The 20,355-nt window shown below is 39.0% G+C and overlaps 1 protein-coding gene across 3 annotated transcripts in view; it reads left to right on the top strand.

The window, feature by feature from the left end:
* Positions 1 to 20,355, top strand: part of TNPO3 (transportin 3) — a 104,094-nt gene that overhangs the window by 31,092 nt on the left and 52,647 nt on the right. For all 3 annotated transcript variants that reach the window (XM_032761681.2, XM_032761683.2, XM_058426582.1), the window contains 3 exons: positions 7,124 to 7,324; positions 8,234 to 8,307; positions 10,758 to 10,914. In XM_032761681.2, the coding sequence (XP_032617572.1) occupies positions 7,124 to 7,324; positions 8,234 to 8,307; positions 10,758 to 10,914 (432 nt within the window). The remainder of the gene's footprint in view (positions 1 to 7,123; positions 7,325 to 8,233; positions 8,308 to 10,757; positions 10,915 to 20,355) is intronic.

Genomic DNA, 20,355 nt, shown 5'->3' with positions numbered 1-20,355 from the left:
TCAAGCAGTTCTCCTGCCTCAGCCTCCTGAGTAGCTGGGATTACAGGCACCCACCACTATGCCTGGCTAATTTTTTGTATTTTTAGTAGAGATGGGGTTTCATCGTGTTGGCCAGGCTGGTCTCGAATTTCTGACCTCAGGTGGTCCACCCGCCTTGGCCTCCCAAAGTGCAGGGATTACAGGTGTGAGCCACTGCGCCCGGCCTGTTTTTTTATATAATGTTTTTTGAGTGTCTTAATTTGCAGGTTCTTTCTCTGTTTTATTTTATTTTATTTTTAAGACTGTCTCACTCTGTAGCCCAGGCTGGAGTGTGTAGTGTGGTCATGGCTCACTGCAGCCTTAAACTCCTGGGCTCAAGGGATCCTTCCCCTCAGCCTCCCGAGTAGCTGGGAGTAAGGGGCATGCCACCACACGTGGCAGATTTTTCAAAAATTTTTCATAGAGGCTGGTCTCAAACTCCTGGCCTCAAGTGATCCTCCTGCTTTGGCCTCCTAGAGTGCTGGGGCTACAGGTATGAGCCACCACACCTGGCCTCTGTAGGTTATTTATCTGTTGAAGTATCAGGGCCATTTGACCTATAGAGTTTCCCACAGTGGATTTTGCTGATTTTATTGTCATGATTCAGTTCTACTCTCCTTTGTTTTTCTGGCAAATTAGCTGCTGGATCTAGAGGCTCAATGAGGCACAGATTTGATTCCCTTGTTATTGTGGTATCTCCTTTCATCAAGAGGCATATAGTGTTTGGTTTTCTGGTGGTTCTAATTGTTTACCACTGTGAAGCAGATTATCCCAAAACTTAAGTGATTTGAAATAAAAACCATTTTATTGTATCTCATAACTTTGTTGATCAGGAATTTGAGCGGGCTCAAATCAGCATCCAGGATGCTGATTGTGCTCCTTCAGTTTTCATCCATTTGGTGGTTAGGCTGGTCTGGAGGTTCTAAGATGGCTTCATTTACATGCCTGACAGTCTGGTGGGAATGACTGGAAGCCTGGATTCAGTTCGGCCCCTCTAGCTTTCCATGTAGTCTCAGGCCTCTTCCGCATTCTCTCCAGCAGAGTAGTTTTAAGTTTTTACAGGCAGTGGCTTTCCTCAGAGTAAGTGTTCAGGATACCAAGGCAGAAGCTCCAAAGATTCCTTTGACTTAACCTTGAAAGTCCCAGAATGTCACTTCCTGCCATATTCTATCAGTTAAGCAAGGTATCAAGGCCAGTGCAGATTCAAAGACATGTAGATTCTACCTTTCAGTGTAGGATTAGCATTATATTCGCAGCTATCTTTAATCCACCTCATTCTTTTTTGTGTGTGATGTAACTAGCTGTTATTGTTCAGTGCTTAATCCATTAATTGTGAGTTGTGAAGTGTTAATATTCTAAATCTGTTATTTACTTACATGCTATTAGGTTGGTGCCAAAGTAATTGTGGTTTTTGCCATTAGAATACTTCTATAAAGAGACTCTTCTCTGTTAGGTTACTTAGGAGTACAGTTTATATAGGAAAACCAAGATAAATACATGATTTTTACCCTTGTAAGATAATGAGTTTATGTCTGCTTGCAATTGTTACCAAAAATGGCCTGTGGTGGCCAGTTTGTTTTTTTCCTTGTATCCCTTGCTGAATCCTAAGTTGTCCTGTCTCTGGCCAGCTGGTTGCCTCCTTTGCCCCTTAGTACTTTTGAAATGACTCTAGTAGTCTTATTGTCTTCTGTCCTTTCTAGTATGGCAGGATGTATCATGGGCCCATCTTGTGTATTTAATATTGGTATCTTTTAGTGGGAAATTGAATTTAAAGACTACAGTGTAGGCACTAGGGATGCAAGTTGTTACTGAGTTGGACAGTATGTTTAGGGCTTTCAGTGGATAGAGCTAGGGAATTGTATATTTTTATATATCTATATAATATATATAAATTATCTACACGTGTATGTATACATGTGTAGAAAAGTACGTATATAAATAGTGGGTATAAATACTTAAAGGTAAAATACCTCATGAATTTGTAGAGATATTGCCTTTTCAACTACAGCACTATAAAGTTTTTAACTCAAGCCTTTTTATGTCTACACTTCCTTTCTTCCATACTGAGAATCCAGGTTGTGAGGGACACAGAAGGTGACAGAGTATCTCGTAATTACTCAGTAGCTCTGTCCCACATTAGCCTAGTCAGTAGCCTCAGACTAACAATACTAACACTACTACCATCAGTATATACACCAAAAGCAAGCATAGTTTTGCATGTGCTCTCCCCTTTCTTCCACACTGTATCTGTACAGAGCTTGTAATCATTACATACCATTTCTCTTTTGACTTTCATTTATTCTTAATTGTTGTAATAAACTATGTTTAATATTCATCCCCAGTCCTTATGTTGATGCCTTGTTCTCTCTAATCAGTTTTTTTAAGCAGATTGTTTAGGAAGGGCTTATAGGAATAATATCTACATTCTTGCAAGTAACAGTTTCTGGCCTTTATAATTGAAAATCGGTTTGACTTGACATAAAATCTTTGTCACATTTTCTTTCTTAGCATATCTTTACCGTGTTCTTTCATTTTCTTCTGCCATGAAATGTTCAAGTCAAAGTAGATGATAATCTAATTTTTTCCTTTGTAAATCAATTGCTGTTTTTATATAAATGTCCAAATTATTTTATCTTTTTCTTTAAGTATATTAATTTTACCAGATTATGTCTCAGTATTGGTTGTTCTGGGTTGGTATTTTTAGGTATATGATATACTTTTCAGTGTATAGTTTGTCTTTCTCCCCCACCCCCCAACATTTCAGAAACCTTTTCTTTTTTTTTTTTAAGAAACAGGGTCTTGCTCTGTCACCCAGGCTGGAGTGCAGTGATGGGATTATATTCATTTATTTACTCTTCCTCTTTTGATAACTTTGATACCAATTTTTTTAAATTAAAAAAAATTAGTGGCAGGATCATGGCACACTATAACCTCAAACTCCTGGGCTCAAATGATTCTTTCTCCTCAGCCTCATTAGTAGCTAGGACTACAGGCACATACCACCACACCCAGCTAATTTTTAAATTTTTTGTAGAGACAGAATCTTGCTGTGTTGCTCAGGCTGGTCCCAAACTCCTGGCCTCAAGTAAGCCTCCCACCTCCGCCTCCTAAAATGCTGGGATTACAGGTGTAAACTGCCTTGCCCAACCAGGAACATTTTCTTGAATTACAGTTTTTGATAATTGTTCTGTTTCCTTGTTTTGATTTTCTTCTTCAGAGAGCTCTGTTCTGTATATGTTAGATCTTTGCCTATGTTCAATATTTGTCATTTCCTCTTGAATCTTTTTAAATTTTTTTGTTTTAAAAAAAACACTCCTTTTCATGTGTTTCTCTTAAGACATTATCTGATGTGTTTAGTCAAATGTGAAATTCCTCCTAGTCTTCATCTCTGAAGGGATTTTTTTCTTTAATTTCTGATTTTTTCCTGAGATTTTTACCTAATTTCTGAAATTTTCCTTCTCAATTCTATTCTTCCGTATCTTGTATCATTTTCTTAATATTGTTTAGCTCATTTTGAAGTAATAGGCTAGGTTTTTAAACCTGTTTTTCTGGTCTTCTTTCCTCGTAAGGTATTACTCTGCTTATTTTCTCTTTCAGCCATATATGACATTTGACCTCAGTTGCTTATTTTCTGTGAAATTAGTTTTTCTGAATTTCTAGAAGGAGGTTTGATTAAGGATAATACTTTCAACCTTTTCTTCCTTCATCTCTATTATACTTGTCCTGTATTATTTTGTTTTTTTTCATAGCCGTTTTTCCTCAATTGGGGTCTCTTCCTGACTGTTTGGTTTCAATGTTTTATAAAGGCTAAACTGTTGGCATCTGCTTCACACTTATACTCACTGGCTATTGGATTGGGTAAAACCTCCTCCTTTTTCTTTTTCTTTTTCTTTTTTTTTTTTTTTTTTTTTTGAGACGGAGTCTCACTCAGCCGCCCAGGCTGGAGTGCAGTGGTGCGATCTCGGCTCACTGCAACCACCGTCTCCTGGGTTCAAGTGATTCTCCCGTCTCAGCCTCCTGAGTAGCTGGGATTACAGGCACCCACCATCATGCCCAGCTATTTTTTGTATTTTAGTAGAGATGGGGTTTCACCATATTGGCCAGACTGGTCTTGAACTCCTGACTTCAGGTGATCTGCCTGCCTCAGCCTCCCAAAGTGCTGGGATTACAGGCGTGAGCCACCGCGCCCGGCCAAACATCCTCCATTTTCAACTGCCATCCTCAGATTGGCTCCTTGTACTTTCCAGTGAATCTCTGTTGGTTCTTGGTGTTTTCTCTGTTCTTAGGTCCATTAGACACCCTGTTGTTTGCCTCTGCTTCCACATTTACTGAGACTAAAACCACACAGGTCTTACAGATGTCACTGGTTTGTCTCCTTCCACCTATATTTTGGGGTTCTTGTAGATACTCTTGGAGATAACTAGACAACACCTAGTTTTGTTGCTATCTAATGCTCTGTTTTTTTGAGGGATTTGTGGAGATTGTATAAAGCTTCATAGAATCTTTTTGCTATTTAAAAATATATCGGCTAGGCATGGTAACTCATGCCTGGAATCCCAGCACTTTGGGAGGCCAAGGCAGGAGGATCACTTGAGTTTAGGAGTTCAAGACCAGCCTGGGCAACATGGCGAAATCCCATCTCTACAAAAAATACAAAAATTAGCCGGGTGTGGTAGCAGACACCTGTAGTTCCAACTACTAGGGGGCTGAGGCAGGAGGATCTCTTGAGCTCAGGAGGTTGAGGCTGCAATGAGCTGAGATCGTGCCACTGCACTCCAGCCTGGGTGACAGAGCGAGACCCTGTCTCAAAAAATAAAATAAAAAGATATTAATGTGAGCAAAGTAAAGATATTCTGATGGTCTATTAAATCATAGGTGTGCTTGGGTTACTGGTTAATCAATAGCTAAAAACTTTGGCAGATTTTTTACTTGAGAAAGGAAAATTGGTGCTATTAGTACTACATTAATTAATTGAACGTTTGTTGAATACATTTGAGACACGATGTTTGGACTAAAAAGTACAAAAATCAGTAAAATATACTGTATCTGTAAAGAAGTTAACACCTCATGCTTACTTTGCACCCCTTATTTCATCGAAAGCTAAGGTTGGGGTTTTTTGGTGGGGGGCGGGAGGGGTGGTTTTTTTAAAAACAGGGTTTCTGTTGCTTGGGCTCAAGCAATCCTCTCGCCTCAGCATCCCAAGTAGCTGGGATCACAGGTGCATGCCACCATGCCCAGCTAATTTTTTATTTTTTATTTTTTAAGTTTTTTTAGACAGGGTCTCACTCTCACCCAGGCTGGAGTGCAGTGGTGCAATCTCGGCTCACTGCAACCTCTGCCTCCTGAGTTCAAGCTATTTTCCTGTCTCAGCCTCCCGAGTAGCTAGGATTGCAGGTGAGTGCCACCACACCTGCCTAGTTTTTTTGTATTTTTAGTACAGATCGGGTTTCACCATGTTGGCCAGGCTGGTCTTGAACTCTCGACCTCAGGTGATCTGCCCGCCTCTGCCTCCCAAAGTGCTGAGATTATAGGTGTGAGCGACTGTGCTGGGCCCCAGCTAATTTTTTAATTTTTTTGTAGAGGCATGGGGGTCTTGCCATGTTGCCCAGGCCAGTGTCAAACTTCTGGGCTCAAACAATCCTCCCGCTTTGGCCTCCCAAAGTGCTGGGATTATAGGCATGAGCCACACGCCCAGCCTAAAGCTAAGTTTTATGTCAGTAAATCTGTAATTAGGAAATTCAGGGTCTTTATTTTCCATTTACTTTAGGAACTTGTACAAGCCATTTATTCTACCTGTTTCTATATCTTAACTTGCTTCGTATCTATCTTTGGAAAGATCTTGAAGGATACACAAGGATTATGTATTACTTGTGAAGAGCTCTGTCTTCATAAGAAATTGACCCCTTCTCTTTACAATAGACACTATTCCTAAATTGAGGTTGAAATTTTTTTCAGTCCATTATTGCCAGTCCATGTTAGTCTTCTTCCAGAGGCTGTTGAGTGTAGAATTGGATTAGAATTAATCTAATTAATTAGTTGTCTACAATCTACTGCATGATATTGTTTCCAAAGTTGTCTTCAAAATATGACTCCCCTTTATAATTGTGACTAGCTACTAGAGACTAGATTTTATACTTTGTTTCTTTTTATTATGTCTATAGATAAGTTTATTTTTCCATTGAAAATGATTTCAGTAATGTGTAGCACTTTGCCAAGTAGTAATACATCAGAAAATAATTGAAGGAGCCAGGCACGGTGGTTCATGCCTGTAATCCCAGCACTTTGGGAGGCCGAGACAGGAGGATCACCTGAGGTCAGGGGTTCAAGATCAGTCTGGCCAACATGGTGAAGCCTTGCCTCTACTAGAAATACAAATATTAGCTGGGTATGGTGGTGCACACCTGTTATCCCAGCTAGTCAGAAGGCTGAGGCAGGAGAATTGCTTGAACCTGAGGGGCAGAGGTTGCAGTGAGCCTAGATTGTGCCACTGCACTCCAACCTGGGTGACAGAGTGAGACTCTGTCTCCAAAAAAAGAAAGAAAATAATTGAAGGATGTGAAATATTTACTTGAGCCAAGATAGTTTTTCTGCTATTTTATCGGGAACTAATAATTGAAATGTAGGGCCACTGAGACCAATATGAAGTATATTCTCATATTTATAGATATATTAAAACAGCTTCTAGATTCAATTCTTAGAGTGAACAAAGCTTTATTTTAAGCAAGAAAAGAGAAGAAACATGCAGCCATAGATTAGGATTGGAAATTATACAGCGACATTTTAGTTTAGTGGAGACTTTTGGGACATTTTTCTTCATACTCTCGACACCCACACAGTCATTCAAATCAACAAGATTGTATCTACTAATTTAACTGATAGCTCTCATGCCTTCCTAGAATGAGTCAGATTTTAGGTAATTATTTTGTTGAACAGGGCCTATAACAATGTATTTTGAACTGTTGGCTGAATTACTGGGTAATTTAGCTTGTCAGATTTTTCTTTCTTCATACTTTGGTCTAAATATGTTTATATAAGTATTGAGGTTATGGCATTAAAATTAGAAAAGTAGTCTTCTTTAAGACGTCTTTGTCTAATACGCTTTCAGGTTCATGCATGGGAGATCTCAGACCAGTTGTTACAGATCCGACAGGATGTGGAATCATGCTATTTTGCTGCACAGACCATGAAAATGAAGATTCAGACCTCATTTTATGAGCTCCCCACAGACTCTCATGCCTCTTTACGGGACTCATTGCTAACCCATATCCAGAACTTGAAAGACTTGTCACCTGTCATTGTAACGCAGGTAAATCCTGTGCTTCTCATTAAGAGAAATTTGTGTGGACATTTGGATTTATCAGGATTGTTTTAATGGGTATTGCTAGGCCATGTGAGGTAATGTTAACTTCATTACGGATGTACTGCTATGTTCTTATAAGTGGATAGAGAACGAAATTGTTAATCTTTTGTATTATCTTGGAGTTCATTTGGTTTCAAACTAACTTAATACCAGAAGTGGATAAGGTGAGTATGTGTTTTCACAGTCATGCTAGGTCAGAGGTTTAGGTAGTTGCCTTTTAAGAAATCCTTTCAGGGCTGATTGGCTTTAGTAAAGGTCTCATGAATGAAAGGTTGAACTAGAGCATCTGTCCTTTCCCCTTTCGACAGGGAAATACATTAGATAGGAAAACCGGAAACTTCTGTGAGTACATACTCACATGTGTTCTCTGCCTGGCATAGAAGTGCCCTTGAAGAGGAGGCTTTTCTTAAGTCTTCAAGATGAGAAATGGAAAGAGAAGGGAAATGGCAATCCATTACTTGAGAACTGAGTCAAAGGTCTGACTTTGTTAGTAGCTTTGACCTTTGGCTTAGTATAATTTATATGTCTGTGAAGTTCTGTGGTATTGCCAAATAAGAGTAAATATTGATATATTTTGAGGAATGTCTATAGTCTGTTGTTTCTGACTTCTTTTCTTTTTCTTTTTTCTTTTTTTTTTAAGTTTTAAAGGTTAACTCTTAAATTTCAGCAATTTATAGCTAACCCAGAAGAGTTTACATCAGATATACAGAATTGGAGGTTGGGAAAAATGGGGGAAGGGGGTTAGTCTTAGTTGTCATATTGTTTGGAAGAAATGTTTCTTTGCTTCCCAACTAATATTTATTGTAACCCTATTTCTGTTCATCTGTCTTCATTTATTTAATCTCTCTTATTCAGCTGGCTTTAGCAATAGCAGATCTTGCCCTACAGATGCCTTCCTGGAAGGGATGTGTGCAAACACTGGTGGAAAAGTAAGTAATTTGATTGACTGTATATTAGCATTTGGAATTGCCATTAACCTACACAGAGAAATTTGTTTGCAATAGCTAGATATTTGACTATTTCCCTGAACTCTTAACATAGAATTATGTTATTAACCTTTGTTAGATTAAGTGAAACTTATCTAAACTTTTAAATACTACTGAAATATATTGTGTGGGATGTAAAAGACTCGTAATTTATGTAACATACACTTCTTGAATTAATTGCAGCAAAGTCTTTTATTGCCTTGTGGATCACTCACTAACTGGCATGACAGCCATTTTGTAAAAATATAGAATTTAAGATTATATTAAATGGGAGGTTGTTATGAATATATGTTCTTACTAATTGGAGTTTGTTTCACGTTTATCAGAGGGGCAATATTCTTTTTAGACACACAGAGCTTGCTACTTTGAAACAAGCATTCCTTCTGGGTCCTGGCAAGATAACCTTGATATTTGCTTGCATTTGGTTGGGAAGTTATTTTTGAACAGAGTAGATATACTTTTTACCTCCAATATAGTGTGTCATTAAAGCATTTTACGGATAATAACTTTTTATTTATTTTATTTTATTCTGAGATGGAGTTTCGCTCTTGTTGCCCAGGCTGGAGTTCAATGGGGCGATCTCGGCTCACTGCAACCTCCACCTCCTGGGTTCAAGTGATTCTCCTGTCTCAGCCTCCCAGGCAGCTGAGATTACAGGCATGTGCTACCATGCCTGGCTAATTTTTATATTTTCAGTAGAGGCGGGGTTTGGCCAGGCTGGTCTCAAACTCCTGACCTCAAGTAATCTGCCCATCTCGGCCTCCCAAAGTGCTGGGATTACAGGCGTGAACCACCTCATCCAGCTTGGATAACTTTTTTAAAAATTATTTTAATTTTTTTGGAGACACAGTCTTGCTGTGTCACTCAGGCTGGAGTGCACTGGCACAGTCATGGCTCACTACAACCTCAGCCTTGACTTCCCAGGCTCAAGTGATCCTCCCACCTCAGCCTCCTGAGTGGATAGCTTATTTTTTATTTATTTTTTTTTTTTGAGACGGAGTCTTGCTCTGTCGCCCAGGCTGGAATGCAGTGGCGCAGTCTCGGCTCACCACAAGCTCCGCCTCCCAGGTTCACGCCATTCTCCTGCCTCAGCCTCTCCGAGTAGCTGGGACTACAGGCGCCTGCCACCACGCCCGGCTAATTTTTTTTTTTGTATATTTTAGTAGAGACGGGGTTTCACCGTGGTCTCGATCTCCTGACCTCGTGATCCGCCCGCCTCGGCCTCCCAAAGTGCTGGGATTACAAGCGTGAGCCACTGCGCCCGGCGGATAGCTTATTTTTTAAATAAAATTTTTATTGGGGAAGTTGACACATGCTCCTTGAAAAAATTCTAACAGTATGGAAACCTTCAAAGTGCAAAATGAACCCCATCCTCTCTCCCTATCCTTATATTTTATTTTTGAAACAGGGTCGGCCGGGCGCGGTGGCTCAAGCCTGTAATCCCAGCCTTTGGGAGGCCGAGGCGGGCGGATCACGAGGTCAGGAGATCGAGACCACGGTGAAACCCCGTCTCTACTAAAAATACAAAAAATTAGCCAGGCGCGGTGGCGGGCGCCTGTAGTCCCAGCTACTCAGGAGGCTGAGGCAGGAGAATGGCGTGAACCCGGGAGGCAGAGCTTGCAGTGAGCCGAGACTGCACCACTGCACTCCAGCCTGGGCGACAGAGCGAGACTCCGTCTCAAAAAAAAAAAAAGAAACAGGGTCTCGTTCTGTCACCCAGGCTGAAGTGCAGTGATGTGATCATGGTTCACTGGAACCTGCAACTCTTAGGCCCATGAGATCCTTCTGCCTCAGTCTCCCGAGTAGCTGGGATTACAGATGCACACCACCATGCCTGGCTAATTAAAAAATTTTTAATGTAGAGACGGTCTCCCTGTGATGCCCAGGCTGGTCTCGAACTTGTGGACTCAAGTGATCCTCCTGCCTCGGCCTCCCAAAGTGCTGGGATCATAAGCATGAGCCACCACACCTGGCCCTTAACCCTGTATTTTATAAGCAACCACTATTAACAGTTGGCTATGTAGAGTTTCCTTTATGCATTTTAAAATAAATAAGTGCATATATGTTTTAATGTACATATACCTATATATTTGTTCACCCATATTCAATATGTTTCATATATGTTTTTCACTTACTACATTAGGGACATTTTTTCATGTTAGGACATATAGAGATCATGTTCATTATAATGGCTATGTTTCGTTGAATAACTGTGTCCTTTTTTTAATCTTAACTAATTATGGAGGACATTTATGTTTATATCTTTTTTTCTCCCCCTTAACAGTGGTGGGAACGTTGCTTTTGTTGTTGTGAGTTACTCTGATGGCTGTTATCTTATGTGATTGTGTATTTTCTGGCTATAAATAACATATCTCCGCTTTTTTCTTTTGCAGATACAGCAATGATGTGACTTCTTTGCCTTTTTTGCTAGAGATCCTTACAGTGTTACCTGAAGAAGTACATAGTCGTTCCTTACGAATTGGAGCTAATCGGCGCACAGAAATTATAGAAGATTTGGCCTTCTACTCTAGTACAGTAGTATCTCTATTGGTGAGTAAGTTTGAAATACTGAGTTGCTGCATAAAGGCAGAAAGCCATGGTGGTTATTTTGTAATCCAATTGCATTATTGTGAAATAGCTTTCTTTGCAAAATTTAATGAAGATGCTTTGGCATTTATGTAATACCATTACAACATACTTTCAGAAACTATGCTTTTTAAGTTTCTGTATAATCCTCTAAAGGTAACATTATCTCTTTTATGAATGAAAAATGGACTTTAGAGTTACACAACTGTTAATTCAGAATTTGAACTAAGGCCATCTCATTATGTATCTTGTGCTCTTCTACTGCTTAATGCTCCAAACTGTTAGCTGTTAATAAAGGATCATGCAAAGGGAAGTGTGTATGAATCTACTTTACTAAGAAAGGATCCTTTCTTTTTTTTGCTAATTGATACATGATAGTTGTACATATTTATGGGGTTTCATGTGTTACTTTTATTTTTTGAAGCAGGATCTCTGTCTCCTAGGCTGTAGTGCAGTGGCATGATCTCAGCTTACTGCACCCTCCTCCTCCTGGGCTCAAGTGATCCTCTCACCTCAGCCTCCTGAGTAGCTGGGACTACAGGTGTGCGCCACCACGCCCAGCGAAGTTTTTTATTTTTTGTAGAGATGGTGTCTCTCCATGTTGCCTAGGCTGGCCTCGAACTCCTGACCTCAAGTGATCCACCTGCCTTGGCCTCCCAAAGTGCTGGGGTTACAGGCGTGAGCCACTGTGCCCAGCCACATGTATTATTTTTGTCCAAGTATATAATATGTGATGATCAGATCAAATCAGGTGATGATCAAATTGAGATATCCATCACCTCAAACCTTTATCATTTCTTTGTATAGGAAACATTCTAAATCTTCTCTTTCAGCCATTCTGAAGTACTCAATAAATTATTAACTATAGTCACTCTGTTTTGCTGTGTAACACTATAACTTATCCTTTCTATTCAGCTGTGTTTGTGTACCCATTAATCAACCTTTCTTGATCCTCCCCTCCCCGTTACTCTTCCTAGTTTCTGATCACCATCATTCTACTCTTTACCTCTATGAGATCCATTTTTTTTCACTCCAACATAGCAGTGAAAGCATGTGATATTTGTCTTTCTGTGCCTGGCTTATTTCACTTAACGTAATGTCTAACAGCACCGTCCATGTTGCTGCAAATGACAGGATTTTATTCCTTTTGTGGCTAACGAATATTTCATTGTGCACCTATACCATTGTTTCTTTATCCATTCAGCCGTTGATAGGTACTTAGGTTGATTCCATATCTTGGCTATTGTGAATAGCGCTGCAATAAACATGGGATTGTAGACATCTTCTTGATATACTGGTTTTTTCTGGGTATTTACCCAGCAGTGGGATTGCTAGATCGTATGGTAGTACTATTTTCAGTCTGTTGAGGAACTTCCATACTGTTTTTCATAATGACTGTACTGCTTTACATTCTAGAGCGTTCCCTTTTCTCTGCATCCTTGCCAGCATTTGCTATTGATCTTTTGCCCATTTTTTAATTTTTAATTTTTTTTTTTGCTATTGAGTTATTTGGGTTTCTTATATATTGTGGTTACTAATCTCTTGTTGGATGGGTAGTTTGCAAATATTTCCTCCCGTTCTGTAGGTTGTCTCTTCACTTGGTTGATTGTTTCTTTTGCTGTGCAGAAGCCTTTTAGCCTGACCTTTGTCGACTTTTTTTGCTTTAGTTGCCTTTGATTTTGAGGTCTTGCTTAAGAGATCTTTGCCCAGATCAATGTCCTGCAGCATTTCCCTAATGTTTTCTTGTAGTAGTTTTATAGTTCACATCTTACATTTAAGTCTTTAATCCATTTTGATTTGATTTTTGTATATTGTGAGAGATAAAAGAAAGGATCCTCTCTTAAAGATGAACTGAAAGGTGATAGAAGATTTTACCTGACCTTTGAGGAGTATCGCATTATGGATGAGCTAATACACATTTTTAAAAGAATTAGATGTGATTAAGCTCCCTTCAGTTAGTTGACATTTTTAATACTCTAGAGCAGGAGTGGGTAAATCTGTAGTTTATGGGTTGGTTGTCTCTTTTTGTAAATAAAGCTTTGTTGGAACACAGTTATGCCCATTTGGTTATATTTTGTCTGTCCATTATTTTGGACTACATCAGCCTAATTGACTATTTTTCACAGAGACCATAAGGCTTGCAAAGTGTAGAATGTTTGTCTGGTTCTTTATAGAAAATGTTTCCTGGTTCCTAAAGTAGATGCTAATAAATTGATTAGCCCATATCTCATTTTTAGGTCTTTATAGTCCAGCTTAATTTTCTCAATAATGTGGTTATACAGCTTGAATATCCCTTACTGAAAGGCTTGGGACCAGAAGAGTTTAGGGTAGGGCAAAAAAAGTAGTATTTAGGATTTCTGAGTTTTTAAAATTTTGGAATATTTGCATTATACTTTCTGGTTCAGCATTCCTCATCTGAAATGCTCCAGTGAGCATTTCCTTTGAGCGTTATGTTGGCACTCAAAAAGTTTTGGATTTTGGAGTTTTGGATTAGGGATACTTAACCTATAGTAAATTATTTTTCAGAGATGTGTTTCAGTATAGCAAGATCATAGATCTTTTTGTTTAAAAAAATTAAAATTCTATTAAAAATTGTGTTCCGTTTTGTATTAGAAATTCATTGGAGGGCTGGGTGCAGTGGCTCACCCCTGTAATCCCAGCACTTTGGGAGGCTGAAGTGGGTGGATTACTTGAGGTCAGGAGTTTGAGACCAGCCTGGCCAACATAGTGAAACCCTGTCTCTACTAAAAATACAAAAATTAGCCAGGTGTGGTGGTGCACTCCTATAGTCCCAGCTAGTCGGGAGGCTGAGGCAGGAGAATCACTTGAACCTGGGAGGCAGAGGTTGCAGTGAGCCAAGATTGTGCCACTGCACTCCAGTCTGGGCAACAGAGGGAGACTCCATCTCAAAAAAAAAAAAAAAAAAAAAAATTCATTGAAAAATAAGTTAAATATATGTTTTTCACTTAGCCATTTATTTTAAAGAAATAGTTTTATGGAAAATTAGAAAATATGGACAGCAAATTACACTCAAACCATCTGGAGATCATACAGTTAACCCTTTAATACATATCCTCTATGAACATATTTATGGACATATATACAGATTTTTTAAGCCCAAATGAAATTATGCTTTACTTGTTCTTCTGCATCTTGCTTTTTCAGTCATCTGCTTACCTTTTCATGTTAGTAAGTTTTCATATCATCTGATAAACCCAGACCATATTCACATTTCACCAGTTGGTCCTAAGATATTCTTTACAGGCTGGGCGCGGTGGCTCATGCCTATAATCCCAGCACTTTGGGAGGCCGAGGCTGGCAGGTCACAAGGTCAGGAGCTCGAGACCATCCTGGCCAACATGGTGAAACCCCATCTCTACTAAAAATACAAAAATTAGCTGGGCATGGTGGCATGCACCTGTAGTCCCAGCTACTTGGGAGGCCGAGGCAGGAGAATTGCTTGAACCCGGAGGCAGACGTTGCAGTGAGCTGAGATCGCACCACTGAACTCCAGCCTGGGCGACAGAGTGAGACTCCGTCTCAACAAAAAGAAAAAACAAAAAAAGATACTTTTTACAAAGAATGTCCAATCTATAACTATGCCTTGTATCAGGTTCTTAGTCACAGTCCCACATTCTGTTCCTTGTTTAAAATAACATGACTTGTCGAAGAGATTATACCAGTCGTTTTATTGAATTATCTTACCTTTATGATTTTCTGATTGCCTCTCCTTTGTTTCATTTAGCTTGTTTTTCTTTTCTCTGTATTTCCTCTAATTGGAAGTTGTATCTAAAGCAGCCCTTCTCAGTAGGGGTTCCTCAAGAGAATTAAGCCTAAAGCATTCATTATATGTAATGAATTCTTTCCTCTACATTAATAATGGTTCTAGCTATATACCGCCCTTAGGATAATTAAGAAGATAGGCACTCAGATAATTTTCTGAAGGGCTTAATTCTATACAATATTTTTTTTTTTGTAGATATAGAGCCTCTCTATGGTCTCCAACCTGGTCTCAAGTGATCCTTTCTCCTTGGCCTCCCTTAATGATGAGATTGCAAATGTGAACCACCACACCCAACCTATAGGATTTAATTCTTTCCTAGAATCCTGATTGAGAAAAACTGAGAGGCTTAGAGGATTAGTTTTTAAAAGTTAAATATTTTGGGCTAGAATATATCATAAGTACTTGATGCTATGTCTTAGTATATATACAGTGTTCAGTTGATCTTCTATTAGTGATGCTAGGGTTGACCACTGGATTAAGATGAAAGTCTGATCCTTCCATTTTTAAAGTTCACTTTCCTCCTTTGTAATATAATGTAGTTTGTGTGATGGTAGCTTGTTATTTTATGAATGTTCAATTCCTATCAGACTTTAGCCTAATTGTTTTACATTCCAGTAGATAATCCCTACCTTAATCAATAATTTCATTATGGGCCAGGCAATGTGGTTTATGCCTATAATTCCAGCATGTTGGAAGGCTGAGGTGGGACGGTTGCTTGAGGTCAGGTGTTCAAGACTAGCCTGGGCAACATAGCAAGACCCTGTCTCAAAAAAATAAATTAATTAACCAAGCATGGTGGCATGCACCTGTAGTCCTAGCTACTCAAGAGGCTGAGGCAGGAAGGATCACTTGACCCCAGGAGTTCAAGGTGGCAGTGAGCCATAATTGTGCCAGTGCACTCCAGTCTGGGCAACAGAACAAGACTGTCTCTAAAAATAATTTCATCATGGGTTGCAAAATGATATTTGACTATTTCTGTCATTCCTTGTACGTATAAGTTGGCATTCTTATGAGCTCTTACTAGAAAGATAGGATAAATCTTACTTCTTTTCAAAATGAGGATTTATTTTAAAGCTGCCTTGAGTTTTTTTTTTTTCTTCTGGCTTTGTCTTTTTGAAGTATGATGGACTCATGTTCATTTAGGTCCAACCAGATGTCTCCTTTCCAAGTTTCAGAATCCCATTCTTTACCAGTCAGTTCCCTAACTTTCACATGAGAAGTGTGGAGGGACTGTAAATTCACCTGTTGTTTGTAATTCAGCAAGTCACACAACTAAGTTTTGTATACGAGTTTCAGCAGTACTAACTTTGTAGCTACAAAAATTAAGAGCTGCTTCTAGACTTGGCATGAAAGCTCTGGTGCTCAGACTGTGGCCTGAGTTGAGAGTTAATGGACTTGAATTTGTCGTTTTCTTTTTGTAAGCACTTGTGAACTTAAAATAATCCAGTCCATATGTATTTTGTGTCGTGATTACTGCCACAGCAGTCAACTACAGCAGCCACTTGGGCACGTGCCTTGACTTAGCACATCATGACAATCAATTACAGGTGATATTTTGATGAATTGTGACACAGTCTGAAAAATGTATTTCCTGTGGTGCTTAAAAATGTCTCTAATTTTGTCATGTAGCTTGTCATGTTATAGAACCCAGGGGATGAAATTAGTCCAAAATGGCCAAGAAAGGAATAGGCATGTGGCTGTAATGCCAGGTTCCAAACCCCTCTTAAGACCTTTTCTCATTTAGTTTCCTGCACATTCTCCTTTAATGATTACATTCTGTCCTATTTCTTGTTAGTGTTATACTTTTGTGGTCTGTCCTAATGGACCCATTCCTAAACATGGTGTTGAACTTTTTGAAGTTTTAAACATGTTTCTGATTGCTCTCATAGCTAAACTGAACCTGTGCTTCGAACAGTTTTGTCTCTCCACTTTCTATTTTGTTAATCTAAGATCTCAAATCTTATCTATCCCTGCTATCTTTTTACTGGTGAGTTCTTCTGAACTCTGTGGCATTTATCTTGAAGCTTTTGAGGACTTACTTTAAGAGACAGATTTTTAACATAGCATAGCTCTCAAAGAGGAACAGAAGATAACTCTTAGTTCTGATGTTTTAGAATATATGTTTGATTTAATTTTCAGAATTTCATCTTTTCAAAGAGATTAGTTTTAGAAACAGGTTTTTTTCAGAATTTGGTCTTTCAGTTTGAGTCAGTAGTTAGAATGTACGAGCAAATCCTTCCACTTGTATACATCATGTCTTATTAAAATTGAAATGTCATTCAGGAAGTATAAAGGCCAAGTGATTATGTAATGAGTTTATATCAACAGCATCAAAGATTCAATTGAGAGTTTGAGACGGGTTGAGGGGGAGAGAGAATGAGTATCAGCTCTTAAAGAGAAATCTCTTAGTGGCTCCAGTTCGTGTTAAGGGAACTTAGTTACTCTGTTCATTTTGCTACTTTCAGCCTTGAACCGTATTAAATTAAGTGCTCCTGTGCATTTATTAGTTTATGTATTACATATTTAAATATATTGCATATATTAGTGTCATAGTCTTTTCTAAAAATTCTGGCCATTTTAGTGCCTGGCATTCCTGAATATTTTCTTTCTGAGTTTCAGGGGAACAAAGAAAGTCTTGAGTAAAAAATAACTAGAAGAACTTAATGGGGCCAGAACCATATTTGTGACATTTTCTCGTCTCATCTAGTGTGTTTTCTGGTGACTTTTAAAATGTTGTTTTATTTTTTAATTTTTTTGTAGAGACAGGGTCTTAACTTTGTTGCTCAGATTAGTCTAGAACTCCTGGGCTCAAGCGATCCTTCCACCTCAGCCTCGCAAAGTGCTGGGATTACAGGTGTGAGCCACTGCACACAGCCTCTGATGACTTTTTACAAGTACTTTCCCCTCTAAAGCAAGGGCTCTCAGTTCTTTCCTTTCCTGCCATTCTTCTTTTTTTTTTAGACAGAGTCTTGCTCTGTCGCCCAGGCTGGAGTGCCATGGCGCAATCTCAGCTCACTGCAACCTCTGCATCCTGGATTCAAGCAGTTCTCCTGCCCCAGCCTCCTGAGTAGCTGGGATTACAGGCGCGTGCCACCACGCCTGGCTAATTTTTGTATTTTTAGTAGAGACGGGGTTTCACCATGTTGGTTAGGCTGGTCTCAAACTGCTGACCTTGTAATCCACCCACCTCTGCCTCCCAAAGTGCTGGGATTACAGACGTGAGCCACCGTGCCCGGCCCCTGCTGTTCTTCCTTCTATAAATACTTCTATAAATACTCTGTGCCTCTTGTGGCTTTAGATAGTGACAGATGTCTCAGAAGTCTATATCCTAGACATAAACTTATGTGTATACTCCTAGTTATGTGGTTAATTTCTCTGCAAGTTAGCTGCAACTCCACCTTTTTCCAACAAGCATATGTAATGCAATATGCACAATAAATGAAAATGAGTGGAAGTGAGTCTGCATTTAGTTAGCAATCAAGTTCTGATGTTATTCATTACAAATGATGTATAATTCAAGCTGACATGCTTAAAACTAGTAAAATAGTTGGTTCATGTGTAATAGATGATTCTGTTTCCCCATGCTGTTAATATTTCCTGGCTTTCTTTGGTAATACACTAATCATTATCCAGGTAAATTAGTATATAGCTAGTTATACTGATAATATATAATATTAGTAAGATAGATTATTGTTGCAGTCTGCCTAACTTTACAGGCTTTTGAAATATAGGAAGTCCTTGATATTAATCATATCTTTGTTCTGTATATGTAAGCAAATAGAGAAATTTGGGAGATAGCTATCGTGTAGTGGTTAAGATAATAGACTTTGAAGCCAGACTTCTTAAGTTTAAGTCCTCGCTATGCTGTTTCCTACCTGTGCCATATTGGGCAAGTTACTTGACTGTTTGCCTCAGTTTTCTCATCAGTATAATGGGGATAATAGTATCTGTTTCATATTGTGGGCATTACATGATTTAATACATATAAAGCTCTTAAAACAGTGCCTGGTGCACAGAAAGGGCTCAGTAAATGTTACAATGACTGGTCAGCTTATTTTTCATGTACTTTTCTTCCTCCCCTGAAATGTAGTGGCCTGGAAGAGAGAGAAGAAATAGAAAGAGTCAAGTATATTAATATACTTGGACTTGCTTTCTTCTGTCTTCTGAGAAGGAAAGGTGGTTTTTTGTTTTGTTTTGCTTTGTTTTAAAGGTAGCTTCCAGACCTGAATATCTTAAATAGCCCCCTGTGGGAATGAGTTGGTATACAGTTACTCATTAACCCCTCACTTCACTTCATCTTAGCAACCTAGCATTCTTTGGAGCACAATAATAAAGACAGTCATCTTCAGTGTAGATTTATGTAGTAGATGAAGCTTTGAACTTGGAGAATTTTCCTGTGTAGTTTATATCTGCATTGTAACCACAAATATCAATATTTAGATCTTATTTAATAATACATTATAGGATTTCACCCCCACTCTCATGCCTCCTGAACCCCATGGAAATTATATTTCTAACTCATTGCTTGCAAGAGCTTTTTTAAAACATTCTTTGTCTAGAAAAAGATGCATTACATTTTACTTTGGAAAAAATATATGTCACAAAAACAGACTACAAGGAGAAACATTGAGTTTTAGTCTAATTCTGTTTTATCTCTTTTATAGTATTTATAGTAGTATCACTTTCTGTGGGATGACATGTTTATTCTATTGCCAAAGCTGAAACATTAGCTTTTCTTGTGGAAATATACAGTAGTATGCCTAGCTTACTCTAGCTTATTATCTATTCTATGACAACCTGGTATATAAATAAGTAAATTACTTGTAAAATAATTTTTTGGATAATAAACCTTAATGCAGAAGTGGGAATTAAGAAATTAGTAAGTTATTTCTGAAACAACTTGGGTAAGTCTGTAACCTCTCTGTACTTCAGTTTTCCCATTGAGAAAGTAGAGACAATAATAGTAGCTACCTATAAAGTTGTATTTGGGGATTGTGTTAGTCCAGTCTCATGCTGCTATAAAGAAATACCTGAGGCTGGGCTCAGTGGCTCACGCGTGTAATCCCAGCACCTTGGGAGGCCGAGGTGGGCAGATTGCCTGAGGTCAGGAGTTTGAGACCAGTCTGGCCATCATGGTGAAACCCCGTGTCTACTAAAAATATTAAAAAATTAGCGGGGTGTGGTGACGTGCATCTGTAATCCCAGCCACATGGGAGGCTGGGGCAGGGGAATTGCTTGAACCAGGGAGGTGGAGGTTGCAGTGAGCCGAGATCATGGCACTGCACTCCAGCCTGGGCAACAGAGCAAGACTCCATCTCAAAAAAAAAAAAAAAAAAAAGAAATACCTGAAACTGGGTAATTTATAAAGAAAAGAGGTTTAATCAGCTTATGGTTCTCTGGGCTGTACAGGCTTCTGTTTCTAGGGAGGCCTTAGGAAACTTAACAATCATGGTGGAAGGTGAAGGGGAAGCAGACACGTCTTCTTCACACGGCCGGCAGGAGAGAGAGAGCAGGGGGAGGTGCTACACACTTTGAAACAACCAGATCTCATGAGAACTCTATCACAAGAACAGCAAGGGGGATGTTCATTCCCATGATTCAGTCACCTCCCACCAGAACCC

The sequence above is a fragment of the Hylobates moloch genome, unplaced genomic scaffold (assembly GCF_009828535.3).
Source record: "Hylobates moloch isolate HMO894 unplaced genomic scaffold, HMol_V3 SCAFFOLD_1, whole genome shotgun sequence".
Classification (NCBI taxonomy): domain Eukaryota; kingdom Metazoa; phylum Chordata; class Mammalia; order Primates; family Hylobatidae; genus Hylobates; species Hylobates moloch.
Note: the sequence above shows the minus strand (reverse complement) of the source record. Positions and strands in the feature narration are given on the sequence as shown.